This window comes from Prionailurus bengalensis, chromosome D3 (assembly GCF_016509475.1).
Source record: "Prionailurus bengalensis isolate Pbe53 chromosome D3, Fcat_Pben_1.1_paternal_pri, whole genome shotgun sequence".
Lineage (NCBI taxonomy): Eukaryota > Metazoa > Chordata > Mammalia > Carnivora > Felidae > Prionailurus > Prionailurus bengalensis.
Window position 1 is genome coordinate 56,532,715 of NC_057356.1, and position 22,314 is coordinate 56,555,028.

The 22,314-nt window shown below is 41.9% G+C and overlaps 2 protein-coding genes across 4 annotated transcripts in view; one reads left to right on the forward strand and one right to left on the reverse strand.

Moving 5' to 3' along the window:
- Nucleotides 1-22,314, forward strand: part of ZNF397 (zinc finger protein 397) — a 46,832-nt gene that overhangs the window by 9,335 nt on the left and 15,183 nt on the right. The window contains exon 1 of one of the 2 annotated variants that reach the window (XM_043558597.1): nt 14,148-14,256. The exons of the other annotated variant lie outside the window; for it this stretch is intronic. The gene's annotated coding sequence lies outside the window, so the exon portion shown is untranslated. Of the gene's footprint in view, nt 1-14,147; nt 14,257-22,314 lie in introns of those variants that run through there. 2 annotated transcript variants of the gene reach the window in all.
- On the reverse strand, nt 1,432-14,572 carry ZSCAN30 (zinc finger and SCAN domain containing 30). 2 transcript variants are annotated; one of them, XM_043558601.1, is made up of 4 exons: nt 14,508-14,572; nt 7,584-8,080; nt 7,146-7,284; nt 1,432-4,185 (listed from the first exon to the last, which is right to left on the reverse strand). In XM_043558601.1, exons 2-4 carry the CDS (start codon nt 7,989-7,991, stop codon nt 3,254-3,256), a joined length of 1,479 nt encoding a protein of 492 aa, XP_043414536.1. In that variant the 5' UTR covers nt 7,992-8,080; nt 14,508-14,572; the 3' UTR covers nt 1,432-3,253. The 2 variants fall into 2 exon arrangements, with proteins under 2 accessions (XP_043414536.1, XP_043414535.1); XM_043558600.1 differs by lacking the exon at nt 14,508-14,572 and adding an exon at nt 13,217-13,751.

Sequence of the window (22,314 nt, forward strand, 5' to 3'; positions counted from 1 at the left end):
TTAACTTCCACATGATGTCCTCATTAAATGACAGTGGCAGACACACCCATCTCACACTAGTGTACCAACAAAAGCCATCTGTAAATTATAAATCTCTGTTCAAATACAACTTATTTGTATGAAGGTTATCTGTAGTTGAGAAAAGCAGTAACCTTGAAGTGGAGCCTCTTGTTCACGTTAGTGCTTCTTGAATTCTGCAGCCATGGGCAAGTCACCTCACAACTTGACCCTCGGTTTAAAGGAGCTGGGGTAGGGGTGCCTGGGTGGCTCAGTTGGTTAAGCGTCTAACTTTGGCTCAGGTTATGATCTCATGGTTTGTGAGTTCAAGCCCCGTATCAGGCTCTGTGGTGACAGCTCAGAGCCTGGAGCCTACTTCACATTCTGTGCCTCTCTGTCCCCCCACCCTCGCTCACAATCTGTCTCCCTCCTTCAAAAAATAAACATTAAAAAATATATATATATAATTTTTTTTAAAGGAAGTGGAGTAGATGATCTATAGTTAAAGCTTCAACATTCTGTGTTTATGAAAGAGGAGGCACCAATATACATTTTCTTCTCCAGCCTTCCCAGAAAAAGAGTAAATAAATTGTGCTCAGGGTCCTCTTATATATTTTGGTATAGAGGCTCTCCAGGGGAGTAATGTTTACCTTAAATGGGTCTTGCAGATACACGGATTTTAAAAGATGTGCAATTTAGGCAAGATGCTTAGTTTCCTACCTTTCGCCTTCTCCCTCATTTCCATAGACTGCAATTAACTGTCCAGCTGAGGATTGGAAATTTAAGCAAATCTGACCTTGGTCTCTCCAAGCTCCCCCATGAATCTTTGTTTCTCTTGCCCCATTGAATGAATCCTCAAAGTAAGGGAGATTGCCAATTAGAATTATTTCCCATGCAGAAGAAACTGACCTGGAGAGCATTTCTGCTAAAAGAAAGGGTGAGCTCAATGGGCAGACCTCACTGATACCCACCCACCCCTTGCTTTCTGATGGGTCAGACATTGTTACTCAGTAACCCTATCCTCAGCAGCTGTCTTGTTGGCTGGTGCTAATGATCACAAATCTAAAGGGTCATGGGGTTTTTCTGCACAGGTTTCTTCTAAGGACCTGCTGAGAGAGGAGGGGAAGCCCTGGGCAGTCTCCCAGACTCCTGCTCCTTAAGTGATTCTGGTGGACGCAATGTGTATGTGTGTTTAAAGAGGCTACTTGCTCTGGTTCCCAAAGTTTTTCAACCAGCTGTCCCCTAACTTTTGTGGCTTCACCTGGTGAAGTGCAGCCCCAGGGGATAGCTATCAGTTTCCAGACACCTTTTGGCCCAGGAAAGAAGAGTTAAGAAGCCAATTCCTTGACTTCTTGCCACAACCCCCTCACCCAGCATACCTCCACTCATGTCACCATGCTCCCTATTCCAGAACAAATCATTTCAAAGCAGGGCTTAAAATTCAAATTTTATTACAATACATCTTGCATTACATTCTAACACTAAACAGTTTAAGTATATACTCAAAAGTATAAACGTTAAAATCAATTACTAAAAATGATTTACCAAGCAAGATTTTTACCAATACTAGAGTTGGGGGAAGACAACTAGAAAGTACTCCAAAATGTTAACGTTTCTGTAGGTGGTGGGACTGAAGTGATTTCTACTTTCTCATTTTCTGTATTACCAACATTTATAATTAATTCACAACCCAGGGGAAAAAAACTATTAAATAAAATTAACATGAAATCATCTGATTGTCACCTATAGGAAAGGGCAACTTCATCCATTTTAAGGGTCTCTCTAGACTTCTGATTGACCTCATTCAATGACAATCCCCCAACCTGTGGACATGTAGACTGACCCCCTCCCCCAATTTCACCTCCCCTATTACCCATAACAGATTTGATCACCAAGTCTTCAGAAGTAACAGTATCTGGAAGGGAAATCAGGACATCTTAAAAGAGAAATCAAACTTTCTCTTACATAGGAATTGCCTTCAGCAATTAATGGTGGGTTAATTAAAACTGCCAAAATAAAAATCAACAGAGAAGTAGAATTTTGAGGAATCTAAGGGGGTAATTCAATAAGGATTCATTGCCTTCAAGTAACTTAGTATCTTCTAGCTGGTGATAAGGGGAGGGGACAGGAAATGAGGAATAGTAGACCTTGGGAAGGCAGACCTCTCACTCCTATGCTTCTGTGAGCTTCCCATTTCCTGAGCCCTAGGGGCACAGAACACCAACACTGTCCCTCTAGCCTCCAATATGTCTTCTTTCCGTGGTGTACATACATGCCTTTTTCCATACAATGCGCCAAAGTCTACCATCACACTGACTGTTCCGAGTACCTCAAGGTCTCTTAGGTCACTCTGGGTCCGGGATAGGCTACCCAAATCTGTGATTATAAACAGAAAGAGAGGAATCAACACATGTCCTCTGAACCAGGGTCTACGAGAAGAAATTCCTGCTTGAAAGGAATCCTGATCAAGAGACCTCTATAGATCCTCTCTCCATACCTCTGTATGTGCTATAACCTTTGCCTATAATGTTCTCTTCCCTCTTGCCTTGATCTAATTTGTACACACCCTTTATTCCTCAACAGAGATTTCATCACCTCCAGGAAGCTTAAGTGACTCCTAAACCAGGTTAGGTGCCCCCCTTGTATTTTGACAGAATCCAAGATTTATCCTACCAAAGAACTTATCACACTTTACTGTAATTACCTGTTTAATAAATATATATGTATCCCATTAGCCCGTAACTCTGGGAGGGCAATGGCCATGTCTGCCCCCAATGGCTGGCACATAGCAGGTGCTCAATAAATAAACAAACCTCAACTGACCTCTGGAAGCTCAGGGCTGAGGAGAGAACTGGCAAGGGGGCAGAATGAGCTATAAACTGATCCAGGACAGAATTCAACATTTCACAACCTCACAATTCAACACCTCAGAGAACTGAATGACTCTCAGCACATGCCTCCAACTTCCAAATGCACGATGTTCTTGCTGGGCAGAGATCCTTGCCATTGAAAGCACCACCTTTCAGTCCATCATGTAAGAAGCTCTTTCAGGATCTCTGCCCCAATCCTGGCCTTACTGTGTAAGTGCTCATTCAACACGTCAACAACCATATTTGTGTGGATCTGCTCGTACAGTAAGTACTGACTCAGACAGGAAGGACAGAAACTCTGCTCTTAGGAAACGTCTAACTTTCGTGCAGTCTCACCCCAAAGCGAATCCCTAGTATGACACAAGTATACAACTCTTACCCAAGACTTAAACTCTGGTGTGAGTTCTCTGGTGCTGCATAAGGCCTGACCTATGCCTAAATGTTTTCCTACATTCATTACATTCGTAAGGCTTTTCCCCAGTATGGATTCTCTGGTGCTGTGTGAGGGCTGAGCTCTGATTGAAGGATTTTCCACATTCATTACATTCATAAGGTTTTTCTCCAGTATGAATTCTTTGATGTTCAATAAGGATAGAGCTTCTACCAAAAGCCTTACCACATTCAGTACATTCATAACCTTTGTCTCCAGTGTGAATTTTCTTATGCTGAATGAGGGCTGAGCTCCGGCTGAAGGCTTTCCCACATTCACCACATTCATAAGGCTTCTCTCCAGTGTGAATTCTCCGATGCCTAATGAGCTCTGAGCTGCCCCTGAAAGCTTTTCCACATTCACAGCATTCATAGGGTTTTTCACCACTATGAATTCTCTGATGTCTAACAAGGTCTGAACTCAAACTAAAAGCTTTGCCACACTCTTTACATGCATAAGGCCTCTCCCCAGTATGAATTCTCTGATGTCTAATCAGCTTTGAGCTCTGGCAAAAGGCTTTCCCACAGTCCAAGCACTCGTAGACCTTTCCCCCAGCGTGAACTCTCTGTCGTGTTACAACATTTGAGTTCACACTGAGAGTCCTTTCACTTTCGTTACATCCAAGGACACTCTCTTCTGTGGAGATTTTCTTGTTGAAGACCGCCAGACTAAGATGTCTTTCCTGAGAAGGGAGCTGACTCATTTTGTTCCTTGCAACTGTTCCTTTTGGCTTCTCAAAGATGTGCAGGCCTCCCAAAGCTTCTTCAACTATCTGTCCTGAAGGAGTTTCCCCAGGGAGTCTTCCTGGGGATATCATGGCTGCTGATGCTACACATTCAAAAATTTCTTGCTTTGTTGTTAATACTTCATCACCCACCAGCTTGCCATCTAAATATGTGAAGAGAAAAATACTAGTGTCATTTGATCCCCATGTCAAAAGAAAGGAATCTATTATAACCAGAATAGAAAATAACCAAACAAAATAGGAAAACTCTTAAGAACTAGCTTCCCAATCCAGAATTTTGAGAAGTGGCCTGGGGTAGTGAGAGGTGGCACCCTCAGAAAGCAATGGGGACAAAAAAGAGTCAGCACTGGAGAGGGACGGTGAGCAGGGAAACACATCAGTTAGAGGAGACAGTGATACATAGGAGTAGCAGTGAGAAACCAGGAAGCTAGGAGACAATCCTGGGTTAGAAGAGAAGAGGCATTTTTTTTGGTAATGAGGGAAAGGAAAAGAAGTGATAGGGAGTGCTCAGGAAGAAGAGAGAGGTCTAAGACTCTTAAATAAATGGTGCTCCTAGAAAAACAGGACAGCAGGATATACGATTAGGAAATGCATTCAGGGTCAGAACTGAGCAGAGGTAGATGAGCAGGAACTAGAATGCGTTAAGTTAATTGCAGATTCTGGTAGGTTCTAAGTAGATCAAACGATTATAAGCAAATAGAATAAGACATACAGAGCATGAGAAAAGGAATACTCTAGGATCAGGTAGAAGTCTTATATGTTCACTTTTTCATGTGTAAATGGTCAAAGGTAGATGGAAACAAGAGACAGCTGTGATTTCCTGGAGCCAAACTTTCAGCTCTCACACAACAAGCCCCTCTCATTTCGAGATTTCTAGTAGCTCAGAAGGAGACTACTAGATAATGGCTGAGGCAACTTGAATTATTTTGAGGGTGAAAATCTAAAAAACTGCTCAGTTACTTTCATCCTCCCAAAAGTCCTCTAACCTCTGGGGTGCCTGGGTGGCTCAGTCGGTTAAGCATCCAACTTCGGCTCAGGTCAAGATTTCATGGATCGTGAGTTCGAGCCCTGCCTCAGGCTCGAGCCTGAGCCTGCTTCAAATTCTCTGTCTCCCTCTCTCTCTCTCTGCCCCTCCCTTGCTCTCTGTCTCTCTCTCAAAAATAAATGAACGCTTAAAAAGAAAAGTAGACAAAGGACACAGAGAAAAAAATACAAATGGCCAATCAACAAATTAAATGATAATTCACTAATAAATAGCTATAAACCAAAAGTCTTCTAACCTTAAATACAGTTTACAGACCAGGAAACTAAGGCTCAGAGAGGCAACATAACCTATGTAAGGCCACAGAATTCATAATTTAAGAGCCAGATTCAAAGACGCTCAACATCAAGGCTTGCCGTTTTCCCCTAAGTCCCTTCTGCTATTTCCCTACCTGTTCAGTGTGGCCTATGTGGTCTAAAAGCCTTTTAACTAGGGATGTGGTCTTTAATTGCACATTGACAAACATGCTTTTAGCTTTCATGTTATGTAGATGATGCTCCACTGCCCACCCAGACCCGCTTTACTTATAGGGTGCCTCCTTGCCCAGCTGCTGTTGAGTGTTGGCTCCTAACCACCCAGTTGCCCTCTTCTCTGGAAAGTTGCCCTGGCTGATGAGAACCACCTGGCCCAGGATGTTATTTCCACCCTCACTGCCCCACACCCACTGCCTTAAGAAGGGACAGCTCAGCACTGCAGTTATGCTGGAGGAGGGGAGGGTAACCCAAACCCCCAGAGATTAAGCCAAGGCTAGGTTTTACCCAAGACCACATCATAACCCTGTTTCTCTCACTCCATTACAGACTTCTACTGAAGAGCAAACCCTCCTTTAAATCACATGTACCCAAATCTCCACATCTCAGGCTCTTCTTCTGGCAAGACATACTGTTAGGCTTGTGAAGAACCTATGGAAAGATTATAACCAAGGCTGTAAGGTCATAAAGCTTCAACAGTAGAGTTTGAGATGGAAGGACACTGGAGAAGGAAGGGGCTTTTCTTCCTGGTGCTGTTGTGCTCTGTTTGTTCCTGCAGCACCTGCTCAACACCAATTAGTCCCAGAGGTGCCATCCCTCTGGGTGGCTTCCCAGCAAGTCTGGTGTCACGGCACCTCTCCACAAGGGCTCTCGGCACCCCAGAGGGTGGCTACCACAGCACACACACCCTCTCCCTGCACCTCATGAATGGCTTCCCTTGGTACCCTAAAGTGCAGCTTCCCAGAAAGTTCTGGCAGCACAGCACTTCATTGAACATGTCCATCCAGCCATCCAGTGGACCACAGCTGTGTCTTCTCCAACAAGATCTGGATCTCAGCTCTGACAGGGCAGGAGGAAGATGTGGTACTCTGTCACAGATTTGTTCCTTCCTTGGATGCTGTGCCTCAGCCCTAAAGATTCCCTATATGTGTTATTCCCGTATTATTTAGACTTTTTTTTTTTTTACCACTTAGTAATTAACCCCATTATAGTCAATAATTCTTTTTTTCAACTTTTTTAAGTTTATTTATTTATTTTGAGAGAGAGAGTGCATGCAAAGGAGGGGCAGAGAGAGATAGAGAATCCCAAGCAGGCTCGACACTGTTAGCACAGAGCCCAATGTGGGGCTCGAACTCTCGGACTGTGAGCTCATGACCTAAGCTGAAGTCAAGAGTCAGATGCTTAACCAATGAGCCACTCAGGCACCCCTATAGTCAATAATTCTTAACATTCAACTTTCCCTGTTCAAGCTGCTATGTAGTTTCTATTACTGATACACTATTCATCTCCACCTTAGAGACTGCCTTGCCAGTGGATCATTAAAAAAAAAAAAAAAAAAGAGTATATTGGTCTTTGAATGTTACAGGTGTTAGAGAATTTTATTAGAGACCTTAATTCTTCACCCAAAGTTAGAAATTATATTGGAATTTCAGATTCTAGGCAGAGCCAATGGAAGAATATTTCAAGGCACAGAGGGGACCTTTCCACTAGACTTAATGAAGCCACAAATGAATGTCATTAAGAAAATGCACTATGCCACAGATGATAGCCCCACCATCATCCTCAGCCCCAATGGACTGTGACTCCTCACCTCCCTCGTGGGAAGCCTGGGACTCTTGAGTCTCACTCTTGCACTGGTTCTCCAAGGGCTGGAGCTGTATACTCAGAGACTTCAGTGCTCCTATGGATGTCATTTCCTTCCAGATCATTCCTTGGCCATGAGCCGTGTCCTAGGAGTAATCAAGTACCAGCACTATGATTTTGAGGATACAGAAGAAAAAACAAAACAACAACCAAAAAAAACCCCTAGAACAAAGGGACAAGGCAGCTGGAGTCAGAAACTCATCCAGGTGATTAGAAAGAAAACAACAGGACTAAAAGCCCTGGTGCCTTGGCCCCAGTAGACAAATAATAACCCAAAGACAAAAAGTTTGTAACTTTCTGATAGCCACGTCAAGGCCACTCATAACTTATGTAACTATTAACTTATAAAAGGTAAAACTAACAAACAAAAACACCTACTTCTTACCTGTTGCCTTGGTTCATCAAGTTCTTTCTCCAGCTCCTCCAGCATAGTCACGGCTTGCTCTCCGTTCTCGGGCCGGTGCTCTCGCAGCCAGGCCTGCAGCTCCTCAGGCAGGATGGCCAGGAACTGCTCCAGCACCAGCAGCTCCAGGATCTGCTCCTTGGAGTTCACCTCGGGCCTCAGCCACTGATGGCAAAGCTCCCAGAGCCGGTTCAGAGCCTCCCGGGGCCCAGAGGAGTCAGAGTAACCAAAGTGCCTGAACTGCTGGCGGAAGGTCTCCAGGCCACAGGTGTCTCCCTGAAGGCCAAAGTCCTGCCCACAAACATAATTCTCTTCTTCAACCTTCACAACTATAAGTCCTTCTTGTTCTTTCGAAGCATGGTAGGCCAAGGCTGCAGTTTTTCCTGACATTCTTGGCAGAGACAGTCTGAAAATGCTGCTCAGTTGAGGCAGGGAGGGAATGAAAGTCTGTGTCTAAGAATTCTGATTCTTCAGAGCTCCTGAGATGGACAATGTGGAAAAAATGTGTTTAGAATACAAATACAGGATTTTGAAGACCAGTTGCCAGACAGCGTAGTAATGAAAAGTGACTATAAGGGAGTTTCCATATAAACAATACAGGGATGCCTGGCTGGCTCAGTTAGTAGAGCGTGCAACTCTTGATCTCAGGGTCATGAGTTTGAATACCATGTTGGACATGGAGCCTACTTAAAACATAAAAATAAAATAAATAATACAAATAAATAAACAATACATTAATGGTGATTCAGGATTTTTTCAAGACATGAAATAGAAAATTTAAGAATCACCAAAATCAACTCAGCCTTTGGAAATAATGCTAGGGTTAACATTGGGGATAACAGTCCTCTTAGATCATGGAAAGCAGGAAAAACACTGTGGTATATTATTACTTCTTAGAATAATAATCACCATTTTATTGAGTACTTACTAGATGCCAAACATTAGCTGGGTATTTAACATAAATTTATTTAATTTCCCTAATAATTCTATTAAGGACAATCATAATGTGCTCATTTCTAAATGAGGCTACTGAGAAGCATAAGCTGACCAAAAAGACAGGTAGCCCATAAGCAAGAGAACCAGATTCTCCAACAAGAGTATTGAGCTCTATTAGCCGTGGGGTCTCCCCCAAAGAAGGGAATTTGCACTTAATAAACACCTATTGGGGCACCTGGGTGGCTCATTCGATTAAGCAATTAAGTGTCTGACTTCGGCTCAGGTCATGATCTCAGTTTGTAGGGTTGAGCTGTGTTGACAGCTGTGCTGACAGCTCAGAACCTGGTGCCTGCTTCAGATTCTGTCTCCCTCTTCTCTCTGCCCCTCTCCTGCTCGTGCTCTGTCGGTCTCATTCTCTCTTAAAAATAAATAAACATTAAAAAATTAAAAAAAAAATAGGGGCACCTGGGTGGCTCAGTCGGTTAAGCTTCCGACTCTTGACTTTGGCTCAGGTCATGATTTCACAGTTCGTGAGTTCCAGCCCTGCATCAAGCTCTGAGCTGAAAGCACAGAGCCTGCTTGGGATTTCTCTCTCCCTCTCCCTCTGCCCACCCTCCTTCCCCCAGCTTGCGCGCTCTCTCTCTCTCTCAAAAAATAAATAAATAAACATTTAAAAAAATCTACCTTTCATGGGCGGGGCACTTTACAGATACTATTTTATTGGGGTTTAACAATAATACTATGTGATAAGTATTATCATCCCCATTTTACTGATGAGGAAACTGAGATTTTTAAAAGTTAAGCAATTTAGGAGCGACTGGGTGGCTCAGTTGGTTGAGTATTCAACTCTTGATTTCGGCTTGGGTCATGATCCCAGGGTCTTGGGATCAAGCCCTGCATCAGGCTCCACACTGAGCACAGGGCCTGCTTAAGATTCTCTCTCTCTCTCTCTCTCTCTCTCCCTGTGCCCCTCTCCCCTGCTCTCTCTCTCTCCCTCTCTCTCAAATAAAATAAAGAAATAAAAGTTAAGTAATATACCCAAGGCCCCAACCTGGTACATAGCAAAGTCAAGATATGAACTTAGGATTGCCCAACTCTAAAGTACTTGTTTTTTTATTACAGATAGGGGTTAACCCAAGACAATCATGGTTGGTACTATTTAAGTGATTTAAAAAATGTTAAGAAAGGGCCATGGAGAATGGCCAGAGTGAACGTACAAACAAGGAAAAATTCTTGACTTTAAGTCACAGTTTCTAAGACAGTACAAAGAAAAGAGGAATGAATTCCTTCATCCATTATTTCGACAAATACTTGAGCTGTGTGCTAGGCAGTGTAGTGAACAGGATTCTCAGGAGTAAAAGGTGTGTCCTCAAAGACTCCATAGTGTGGGAGAGCAACAGGGAAACCAGGAAATACAGTGTGGAAAATCCAAGGATAGAGGGAAGCAGGCAAGGTAGCACAGAGAAAGACAACTAAGACCAGGAAGACCTGCCTGCCTGGGAGAGACATGTCAGCAGTCTGATAAGAGTAAGCCAGGTGAAAATGTAAAGAAAGGTCATTCAGGAGAAGACAACAGTCGGTAGAAGATATGGCCCACTGAGGAAACTGCAGGTGTTTTAGGAAGGCCAGACTAGTGGTTGTCTCCTCTGGCTCAGAATCAGCCATGGAGCATGGACCCCACAACAGACTTCCTGAGTCAGAATCTCTGTGGGTAAGGTTTCAATAAGTGCCCCCAAATGCTTCTGATGTGAAGCCACGGTAAAAAAACAAAAACAAAAACACAGCCAGAAAGCCTGGGGCATAGTTAAGAAATAGTGAGAAAGGAGATACCTATGGTCTGACAGGTTGCATTGCAGAGTTTGAATTTGATCCCCACAGCCACGGGGATGGCTGGAGCGTCTGTCTGCCCACTCGAGAAGGAGTACAGAGAAGAGACAGAAAGGGGTCTGTTGCCACCACTTGGGCAAGGAGGGCCCGAGCTATGGGAGCCAAAGGTAAAGACAGATTTGACAGGAATTAGACACACACTGGATAAGGGTTTGGAAGAAAAAGGAGTCAAGAACTTGGATTTTTGGCTGGTGCTGGTGACTGAAATGATGGTGGTATCATCATTTCTTGAGCTATTTATGACAAAATTCAGTCTGAGATACCTACAAAGCAGCGTTCCTAAACTGTGTTTTTTCCATATACACCTAAACAGAGAAACTCAGGAATATTTTTCCTGTTAATTTTTTTAGTATTTGAAAAATACTAAACACATTTGTTTAGTTCTTACCATGTGACGATTAACATTTAAAAAATCCCCTAGCAATGCATCATCAGATCTGTGCATCACTGTGTACATAGCATTTACCAAGGGTTGCATCCTTTACTTAATGACCACTGGTCTAAGTCATGGATCTTGCCCCTTAATTTCAATATGTTTGTGATACTATTAAATTTCTGTTATAAATATTATGCTCCTCTACACAGAGTTCCATAGGTTAGCCCTTAAGTCTACCACTGTTTTCACTGTCTCCCAGGCATCTCTACTCTGGATCTCTCAGCTGAGCACCAGCCCTATTTATTCAGTTTCTCACTCCCATAATGCCTCTTGAATTTCTCAAAAGGACCTCAGACAGCACATTCATGACCAATTGATGATTCCTCCCACTCCAAATCTGCTCCTCTCCCAGTGGCCCCCTCTCAGGAAGTAGGAACATCCACCTGGCTGCACTTCTAGAAACCTGAAAGCATCCCTAACACCTCCTTCCCGTATTTAATGCAAATTAAGCCCTCTTGATTTTATTGCCTATCTCCAGAATCTGCCCCTCCCCATCTCTGCCACCACGATCTTCATGCCAACAACCATCCTCTCACACTATACAGTAACACACAGTATGCTTATACTGTAACCAGACAACCTTTTCAAATTGCAAATCTGATCCTGTTCCTCTGACCAGTTTTTTTAAAAAGCAAAAACAGAAGCAAAAACAAAACCTTTAGCCAATCTCTTTGATTATACTCATCTCATTTACAGATGCCCGAGATGGACCCCCAGCCTGAGTCAGAACCTCCTACGTGGGGCTTTATATTTGTAAAACATTCTGCAAGTAATTCAGATGTGCAGGCAGGGTTGGGTTAGTCAAGGAGGCATAAGAGATACAGTTAAAGAGAATTTTGATCCTTTCCCTCAGAGCACTTCTCTCATTTTGTCAATTTATATGCTTTAGTGGGACTATTGGGTTAATGCCTATCTTCTCCACGATTAAAACTGTAAGTTACATCAACATTTTTGCTCACCATTTTATCACTATCACTCAATCCAATGCACAGTACAGAATATGTATATGTATATATATCCATATATATATTCATATATATCCATATATATTCATATATATATCCATATATATATTCATATATATCCATATATATTCATATATATATCCATATATATCCGTATATATTCATATATATTCATATATACGAATATATACGGATATATATGAATATATGTACATATATATTTATATATGTATATATATGAATATATACATATATATTTATATATATGAATATATATACATATATTTATATATATACTCATATATATTCATATATATTCATATATATACTCATATATATATTCATATATATATACTCATATATATTCATATATATATATTCATATATATATTCATATATATTCATATATATTCATATATATATATATAAATGACTACTATTGTTAAAAAAAAAAAGTTTCAAAGAGGCAGTGGTCAACATTGTCAAATGCCCAACAAGGACTGAAAAATGTTTCCATGGCACTTCTCATAGTGCAGGGAGATGACAGCTCACAGGAAAAACACCAGCTTTGGAGTCAAGTGACACAGCAGTTTGGAATCACAGCACAGCCTCTTACTAGTTGTGTGACAGCAGTCACCAACCAAACCTTTCTAAGATTCCATTTTCTCTCCTAAAAATGGAGTTAATAATACTTTCATTGCAGTGTTACTATAAGAATTGGAAGTAACAGACATCTAGAGTAGTGCTTGATGTATTAAGCGTATCTTTTTATTCTGGCGTTTTGACATCTGGGCCTTGCTTTCACTGGAAGGACTGTCCTTCCCAGAGCTAGCAGATTCCTAGAGATAATAAACTCACCTACAGGGTGCTTTTCATATGCAAACCAACCCAGAGCCCACACCCCACCACCTCCTGTACTGGGATTTCTCATCCAGGGCCACCATTCCCCTGCCCTAATCACCCAGGGTCAGATGCCAGAAAATCAGGCACAAGCCCTATGCTTCAGAGCACAATGAAACTATTCAAACTAGCCAATCCCAAACCTGTTTACCCTGCCTCACCCATTCCTTCCCACAGAAACCACGATACAGGCTCCTGCCCACTTTCCCCTCACCTGGCCTCCTGACTGATCCTGTGATTTCACCATGTGTGACCATGTGGGGCATGGCATGACCCCTCCTCTTGGAAACCATGAGTAACACACTATCTTTGCAATGGCAATCATCTCCAGATCTGTTGGCCTCACCATGCCTAAATAATAATAAAACTTAAATTTTAAAACACTTGGCCCATAGCAGGTTCTCAATGCATGGTAGATATGGCACAAGGGAAAGGCAAATTCCACATCACAAGGCGTGGGATATAGAATAGGTTTTATTGGGGAAACTTACCAGCTAGGGGTCAGTAAAATGAGCACAGGTCCTGGGATTCTTCCATCATCCCACAAAAGGGAATTCTGGAGAGAGTTGCTGCTGTTTCAGGGAAGAGCTCCTTCTAACTTCTCAGTGTCAATGTTAAGAAAGCAGCCTTGTCATTGGGGGCCATAGGTCCACTGTTTGGTTGACCTATGTTTATTAAGTGCCAGTGTTGACAGAGTTGTCTAGGGAACCCCTATGGAGAGGGCTGGAAGCTTAGATAGGGCCCTTCCCTCTGGGAGGAGAGATCCTGGTCCAAGCTAGCTCTTAGTCCAAGCAACTCAAGGACCTCCAGGGCACTTTTGGACAAAACTGCTTGTTACAGCATGGCTGTTATTATAATGTATCTGCATTGTTTGCTTACTATATGGTAACAGAAAACACTGAGTTTTTATTGTAGAATCAAGCACTGTCTACCTGTTCATTTCATCTTCACAGCCCTTTATGGTCTAGATTCTACTGTTTAACTGAACAGAAACTGATGTTACTTAATTTGTCTCAGGTCACATGGTTTGGAAGTGATGAAATCTGGACTTTTCTGAAACAAAACGGTCTGACTCCAGAGTCCATACTCTTAGATATGTACTCTGTTGAACTGCCTTTTCACATCTGCCTTCTCCACCAAACCAACGGCCCCTTCCAGGAGGTCTGTGTTGTCCCACACATTTCTTCAACAATACAGAATGCTTACTTTGTGCAGGCACTGCGCTAGGCACTGAGCAAAGAATTATAAATAAGACCGTGTCCTTGCCATTACAGAACTTAAATTTTTAGTAGGGAGGCAGACGTTAAACAGAAAGGACGCATAATTACGTGATAAGAATTACAAAGGGGAAAGTAGAAAGGGCTCTGAAGGTGACTGACAAAGAATCTATCTAACCTAGACTGGGGAAGTCAAGACGGTCAGCTGAGATCTGACTCAAGAGCGAGCTCTGGCCGCATGAGAAGTGGGAGGAAAGATTCCATCAGTTTATCTCCGACTCCTCAACCCGTGGCCTGGCACACGGCGGAGCACGGTAAGTGCTTGTGAAGTCAAAGGGCACTAGGGCGGGTGGATGGGCAGGCAAACGAACAAATGCGTGAAGAAATGGCCCGACTGACGGATGCGCGGACGGACGGAAGCGTCGAGGTGGGGCGACCATCTGATACGGCCGCAGGCTCTGCCTGTGTCACGGCCAGGCTGAGGCAAAGCGGCGGGGAGGGCAGAGGCCGGACGGGGGCGGTTTGGGAAGCACCCGGGGCCGCGCTGCCGGACCGCCTCACTCACCCTTCGCTCGGCGGGCTGCGGGACAGACCCCAAGGCGGGAGCAGAACGGCCTCGGGCGGCGCGCGCCGGAAGTGGGATTGGGCGCACCCCTCTAGGAAGCCGGGAGGACTGCATGTTTGCAGCTCGGTGGCGGGCGCGCCGCGCGGAGGCTTGGGAAGAGGGGTGCGAGGCCGGGAGGAGTGCGTCTCTGCGGGGGACCTGGTCCCCCACAGCCCCGCTTCAAAATGGTTGACAGGCGACGGAGAGAAGAAAAATACAGGAAGAGAGAGAGCTTTATCTCCAAAGATATAAAAATAGAACCTTCCATCTGTACATTTAGGGAAGAGGAAGACGCGACCACATTCGTACACCACAAACGCCTGCCTTCAGTGCCAGTTCTGGACAGTTCGGGGTGGAGTGCGTGGGGACGGAGGGGAAGGGCTCAGCCCAGGCTTGGCGAGGGTGCAAAGCGGAGAATCGACCCTGCCGTCGTGGGCAAGGGCGTGCAGGGCCATCACGGAGCAGAAGAGTGAGAATAATTTTCTCATAGAAGCCGTTACTCAAGCTGAGTCTTGTCTAACGACTAAAATGTTGACTTAGAGGGGTGGCCAGAGGCAGAGCACCGCAATGGGAAGTTCAGGGCATGCTGGGGAATTAGCCCAGCATCTTAGTTGGCTGGAACCTAGGCTGAAGGATACAGTGGTGTCACGTTTCGAGAGTTTCAAATGCCACTCGGGAATTTGGAATGCATTTAGTAATCAGTGCAGGCCGTTTACACGTGACAAGGCCTGAATTATACTTTGGGGAGGTATCTTACGTAGTAGAGTGGATTAAAGGGCAAAACAGGTAAGAAAAAGAAAACAGGCATTTGGAAACATGAACTTAGCAGGATTTGCTAGTATCTGAAAATATGATTGAAGATAGAGAAGGGGATGACATCGCCAAGGGAGATCTTACGGGAAAATAAACAGGGAATGATAAAATACCAGTGTGTGGGGGTGGGAAGAGCAAGAACATATAGAGAAGAGGAGCTTCTCAGAAGAGGAGAGCCCAGATGGTTCAAACATCACAAAAGTCAAGCGAGAGTTTCAGGAGAGAGAACAGGTTACTAGCAGATGGGGCAGAGAGCTGGAGGAGGTGAGAATTCAGGTGATGCTGGGTTTTTTGTTTTTTTTTTTTTAAGCAATGTGGTTTTTTTGTTTTTTTAACATTTTATTTATTTTTGAGAGACAGAGACAGAGCAGGAGCAGAGGAGGGTCAGAGAGAGAGGGAGACACAGAATCCAAAACAGGCTCCAGGCTCTGAGCCTGTCAGCATAGAGCCGGATGTGGGGCTTTAACTCACAAACCATGAAATCATGACCTGAGCCTAAGTCGGGCGCTTAACCGACTGAGCCACCCAGGCACCCCAGGTGATGGTGTTATTAAGGGGAGGGGCAGAAGAAGGGCTGGAGAGAGATTACCTGTGGAATGTACTTGCCAGGGGTTAAGAAGTATATGATAAGACACTGAAAATAGGTAATAGTTTCTTTGAGAAATGTGGTCGTGCACGAAGGGACAAGAAAGGACACTTGGTTGGACTAGACAACAAGATTGAAAGATGTCTGTTTTTTAAAGATACTAGAGGGGCGCCTGGGTGGCGCAGTCGGTTGGGCGTCCGACTTCAGCCATGTCACGATCTCGCGGTCCGTGGGTTCGTGCCTCGCGTCGGGCTCTGGGCTGATGTCTCAGAGCCTGGAGCCTGTTTCCGATTCTGTGTCTCCCTCTCTCTCTGCCCCTCCCCCGTTCATGCTCTGTCTCTCTCTGTCCCAAAAATAAATAAATGTTGAAAAAAAATTAAAAAAAAAATAAAGATACTAGAGATCTAATTTGTCGAAAAAGGGTAAAATGTGAGTAGGAAGCAAAATTGAAGATAGAAGAAAAGAGAGATACATAGCTGATGGGGAGAGAATGATACCAGATAGGTAGGTGGAGTTGTCTCAGAAAATAAGATGAAGCATTATAATAAAAAATGGTGCATTTTGGTCTTTGTTTTTTGATGCTCTGAATGCAGAACAGCCAAACAGTATTGGTTAGTAATGCTGATTTTATAAGTAAATAAGTGTACATACAGTTTGTTGAATTTTCACAAACGGAACCTCCTCCTGTTCCAGCACTCAGCAAAGAAACAATATTATCGGTCTTCAGAAGTACCCCCTGTGCTCTCAAGTCCCCACCCTCCTCTAGTCCTGAAAGATAGCCACTACACTGAACTCTGAACATGATAGGTTGGTTTTGCCTCTTCTTCTACTGTATATAAATGGAATTCAATAGGTACTTTTTAAAGTCAGTCTTCTTTCAACATTGTGAAATCCATTCATATTGTTTTGTGCAGATGTATGCCATACATTTTTATTTCTAATAATATTGTAGGATTATACCAATATCCATTCATTCTATTATTGATGAACATTATTGAAAGTGAGGTATTTAAATCTCTATATAATTTTTGCATGTTAAACCAACCTGCTAGGTTGTTTACACTGGTACACACTGAATCGCAGTGTATAATTCTTTTTTATGTATTAATGAAGTTAATTTGCTAATATTTTATTGAGGACTTTGTGTCTATATTGTTAGAGATATTGGTCTGTTTTCTTTTCCAGATCACTTTCTTTTCCTGTGATATCTTTGTCTGCTTTGACATCAGAGTAATTACTGGCCCCTTCTATTTTCTGGGAGAGATTGTGAAAGACTGGTATTCTTTAAATGTTTGATAGAATTTACTGGGCCTTTGCTTTTCTTTGTTAGAAAGTTTTTTACTATTAACTCTATTTACTTTTCATACATTTATTCACATCTTCTATTTCTTTCTCAGTTTTAGTAATTTGTATATTTCAAGTAATTTGTCCATGACACTTATGTTGTGTAATATGTTGGCATGAAGTTATTCATAGTGTTCCCTTATATTCTTTTAAATTATTACAGAGTTGGTAGTGATGTCCCCTCTTCTCTGCTTTTGTTAATCTCTCTCTTTTTTTCTTGGTCAGTCTATTAAAGGTTTGTCAATTTTTGCTTATATTTTCAAAGAACAAAATTTTGGGTTCATTGATATTTCTTTATTATTTTTCTGTTTTCTATTTCAGTAATTACTACTCTAATCATTATTAATTCCCTCCTTCTGCTTTTTTGTTGTTAAGTTTACTGCCTATTTTCAAGTTTCTTAAGGTGGAAACTTAGATTATTGACATGAGATTTTCTTCTTACATAGGCATTTTATTTTAATTTTTTAAAATATTTATTTTTGAAAGAGAGAGAGAGAGACAGAACATGAGCCAGGGAGGGGCAGAGAGAGAGAGAGAGAGACACAGAATCCGAAACAGGCTCCAGGCTCTGAGCTGTCAGCACAAAGCCAGACGCGTGGCTTGAACTCATGATCCTCAAAATCATAGCTTGAGCAGAAGTCGGATGCTTAACCAACTGAGCCATCCAGGCATGCCAACCTAGGCATTTTAAAGCTATAAATTTTTCTCTACATGCTGCTTTGGATGCATCTCATAAAATTTTATATGTTGCATTTCACTTTCATTCAGTTAATATATATATATATATATATATATATATATATATATTTATATTTACATAAACATTTTAAAGAATGATATATATATTTATATATTTATCTATATGTTTAAATGTATATTTATCTATCTATATATTTTTTAGAGAATGAGAGAGCACACACACACATGTGAGATAGGGGCAGAAGGAGGGAGGGAGAGAGACAGACAGACAGACAGACCCAATCAGGCTCCACACTCAGCATGGAGCCCGTCTTTGGGACTCAGTCCCACAACCCTGAGATCATGACCTGAGCCAAAATCAACTGTTGAATGATCAACCAACTGAGCCACCCACTCAGGCGCCCTGAGTTTAAAATATTTTCTAATTTCCTTTGTGATTTCTTCTTTGAAGCACAGGTTATTTAGATATGGGCTATTTCATTTCCAAATATTTGTAGAGTTTCCAAATTACCCTGTTGCTTGTATGCCCCTTGCGACAATGGAAGCTTCATCAGCCCCTCTCATTTGAGGTGGCTCTGGTCTCTCAGCCCTCAGAAGTGGAACCCCTCACTGGGCACCCCATTTCCTGCATGTAGAATCCTAGAAATCTGACAGGCTTCCTTCATTTTGTCCTGTCTCTGTCTGATCCAGTCCAAGCTGGCAGTATTTCTGGTGATACAACATTCTCAAAAACCATGCTGGTCTTCTGTGGATATCAAGGGGATCCCACAGTTATATGCAGGGGTTCTCCACAGATCCTTTCTGGATAACCCCATTTCTGTTTCTGGTTTCTGTTGAGATAGTTGATTGGAACCATGAGTCACACACCCAGTCCTCTCCACCAAAAGTTTTCTAGCTACATTCATGGCTTTGTCTCCAGAGCAAGGATAGGCTGGGAAATTTTCTAAATTATCAATTACTGATTCCTTTTTTGCTTAACAGTTCCATTCTCAATTTATCTCTTTCCTCTCACATTTTACTATAATCAACAAGGAAAAACCAGAACACATCTTTCATACTTTGCTTGGAAAGCTCCTTGTCTAAAAATCCAAGTTCATCACTTACAAGTTCTATTTTCCACTCAACAGTAGAACATGATTCAGCCAAGTTTCTGCTAACTTTGCAATAAGTATCACCTTTTCTCCAGATTCCAATAATATTTTCTTCATTTTTGTCTGATACCTCATCAGGAGTGTATTGAATATTCAATATTTCTAGCAAAATTCTCTTCATGACAATATATGTATTCTCTAAGACGAAAGAACACTGCTCTACTATCCTTTTCCCTTCCTTCCAAGTCCTTGCCAGAGTCACCTTTAACATCCATATTTCTACCAACAATCTCTTCAAGGCAATGTAGGTCTTTTCTATCATGAGCCTGAAAACTCTTCCAGCTTCTAGTCATTACCCAACTCCAAAGCCACATCAACATTTTTAGGTATTTGTTAAAGCAGCACCTCACTTCTGGTGTAACAGAGTGGCTTAATACCACAGAACTTTATTTTCTCACAGTCTGGAGGTTGTAAATCCAAAATCAACGTGCTGGCAGGACCATGCTCCTTGTGAAGGTTCTAAGGTTCATGCCTATTTCCAAACTTCTGGCAGTTTCTGGCAGTCCTTGGTGCTCTTTGCCTTGTAGATGCATCACTTTAATGTCTGCCTTCACATTCACATGGTCTCTTCTCACATGGTCTCCTGTGAGTCTGAACTTACCTTTTCTTATAAAGACTCCAGTTGGTGGATTAGGACCCACCTTAATCCAGTATGATCTCATCTTAACTTGATTACATCTGCAAAGACCCTATTTATAAATAAAGTCACATTAACAGGTACTAGTGGGGCCGCCTGGGTGGCTCAGTCGGTTAAGCGTCCGGCTTCGGCTCAGGTCGTGATCTTGTGGTTTGTGAGTTTGAGCCCCACGTCGGGCTCTGTGCTGACAGCTCGGAGCCTGGAGCCTGCTTCGGATTCTGTGTCTCCCTCTCTCTCTGCCCCTCCTCCGTTCATGCTCTGTCTCTCTGTCTCTCAAAAATAAATAAACATTAAAAGATTAAAAAAAAAAAAAACACCAGGTACTAGTGGTTAGGATTTAAACATATCTTTGGAGATGGGGGAACACAATTCAACCCACAACAATGTTAAGTACAAACGAAGAGTCGTTCAAACTTCTGTGACTTGGTTTTTTAGTTGAAGACTTCAAACTGATGCCAGTGACCTCACTGACTGAAAAGAAATGATCTGATTTGAATTCAACTCTAGAGGTCTTGGGGAGTTTTGGTGTTTCTGATACAAGCCTATGCATCTCTGTCAAAGTGAACGTTGGAAACTGATTATATTGGCCATTATTTCACTTTCTGAATCTCAGTTTTCAGCATGGGTTCTGTTTTTAAAAAGTCACAGTCAATTGGAATGCATATTAACATTTCAAAGACATTGGATTGTCCATAATTTAGATATATCATTCACAAAACAAACAGGAGCAGTCTACTTGTTAATCTTTATTTGACAAAAAGGAAAGTCAATTTTTTTCATTTGGCTTCACAATTTGGATTTATTTCCCTTGTTTACCTGGACCTAGAGATTAATTTTTAGATTAAAATTAATTCTTTGTGAAGACTGATTATACAGTCTAAAGGAAATTAATTTCTCATACAATATAATACATGATAAGCAAAAGTTCACATGTAGGTCTTGATGTTCAACTTTCTGAAGAAGAGGTCTATAGTTTCTATCATATTCTCAAAGTAGTCATATTATCCAAAAAGGATTAAGAACCACTACTGTAGAACCTATGCCTAAATCAGACATATGTTAGTTTGGCCTAGTTTCCCGCAAGAAGAAATGTAATAGGAAACAGAAATCAGGTAGAATACTGGTGGGTGAGCTATCAGTTCTATTCTTGAGAATCTCATATCATTTCCCATGCCTGCATTATCACTCCTAATCTCTTTGGAAACCTTTGAATGCTTTTTACCTTACTGAGAGGAACCTCTTCAGTGTCAGCTGGTGTGGACCACAACTGGGTCTAGGGTTGTTCTGGCTGACTGATCAAACTGTTAGATTCCAAGCTGGCTTCTTAGCCTCAGAATGCATCTTTGGTAAGACTCCACAAGGCAACAAATCTAGCACAATCTGAAAAAAAGTTTGATTTCCTTGGTTAAATGCTCACAAAGTCTATGTTCACATGATCATTTCCATGTAAAAAATTAACAAAACCCTTAACTTTGCACATAAGAATTAACCTCTGGTTAACCTCTTTCTCATTCTCTTTTACTAAAAACCTTTCAAAAGTAGTATGTCAACTATGGTATTCTCATATACTGCTGGTGGGAATGAAAAACAACTCAGCCACTCTGACAAACAGTGTAGCACTTTCTTAAAATGTTAAACATACAACTACCATGAAAGAAAAAAGTATATGTCCATGTAAAGTCTTGGACACCAATGTTTGTAGCACCTTTATTTGTAATAGTAAAAAACTGGAAATACCCAATTCCCATCAACTCATGAGTGGATAAATAAATGAGGGGATAAATAAATAACAATGGAATATTATTTAGCAACAAAAAGGAATGGACTACTAATACACACAGTAACATAGATCTCGTAATAATGCTCAGTGAAAGAAGTCTGACCAAAAAAAGAGTGCATTCTGTATAATTCCATTTAAATAAATCTCTAAAACATGCAAACTAATCTATAGTAACACAAAGCAGAACAATGGTTGGGAGCTGTGGGAAGAAAGGGAGGAGATACTAAAGATAGAAGGAAACGTTTTGGGTTGCTGGTTGTGTTCACTATTTTGACTGTGGTGATGGTTTCACTACTGTATACATATGACAAAACTTATCAAATTGTCTACCCGAAATATTTGATGATTGTTATATGTCTGTTATATCACATAAAACTGGTTTTTTAAAGAAGTATCTACACTCCTTTCTTGGGAGGGCTGGACCTAAACAAGTTATTTACAGGGATATCAGGGCCTCAATTTGTACACCCCTAAGATTTCAGAGATCAGAAGAGGGTCTTGAGCTGGGACAGAAAGACCTCTACTTCTACCTCAACCATCATTTCAGCCAGCCACCACTTTCTCAAATCTGTACCTCTTCTTCCCAACATCTCAACCTAAATCACATGTCTCAATCCTTCTCCTAATCCCCCCTTACTTCCCAAGATATTTCCAAGGACACAACAATATTCTTTCCTATCATGATATGCGCCCCACCCCATCCCCCCAAATTTCAGGTCCTTCTTCTCACCCTGATCCTTTAGCCACAATGAAGACTG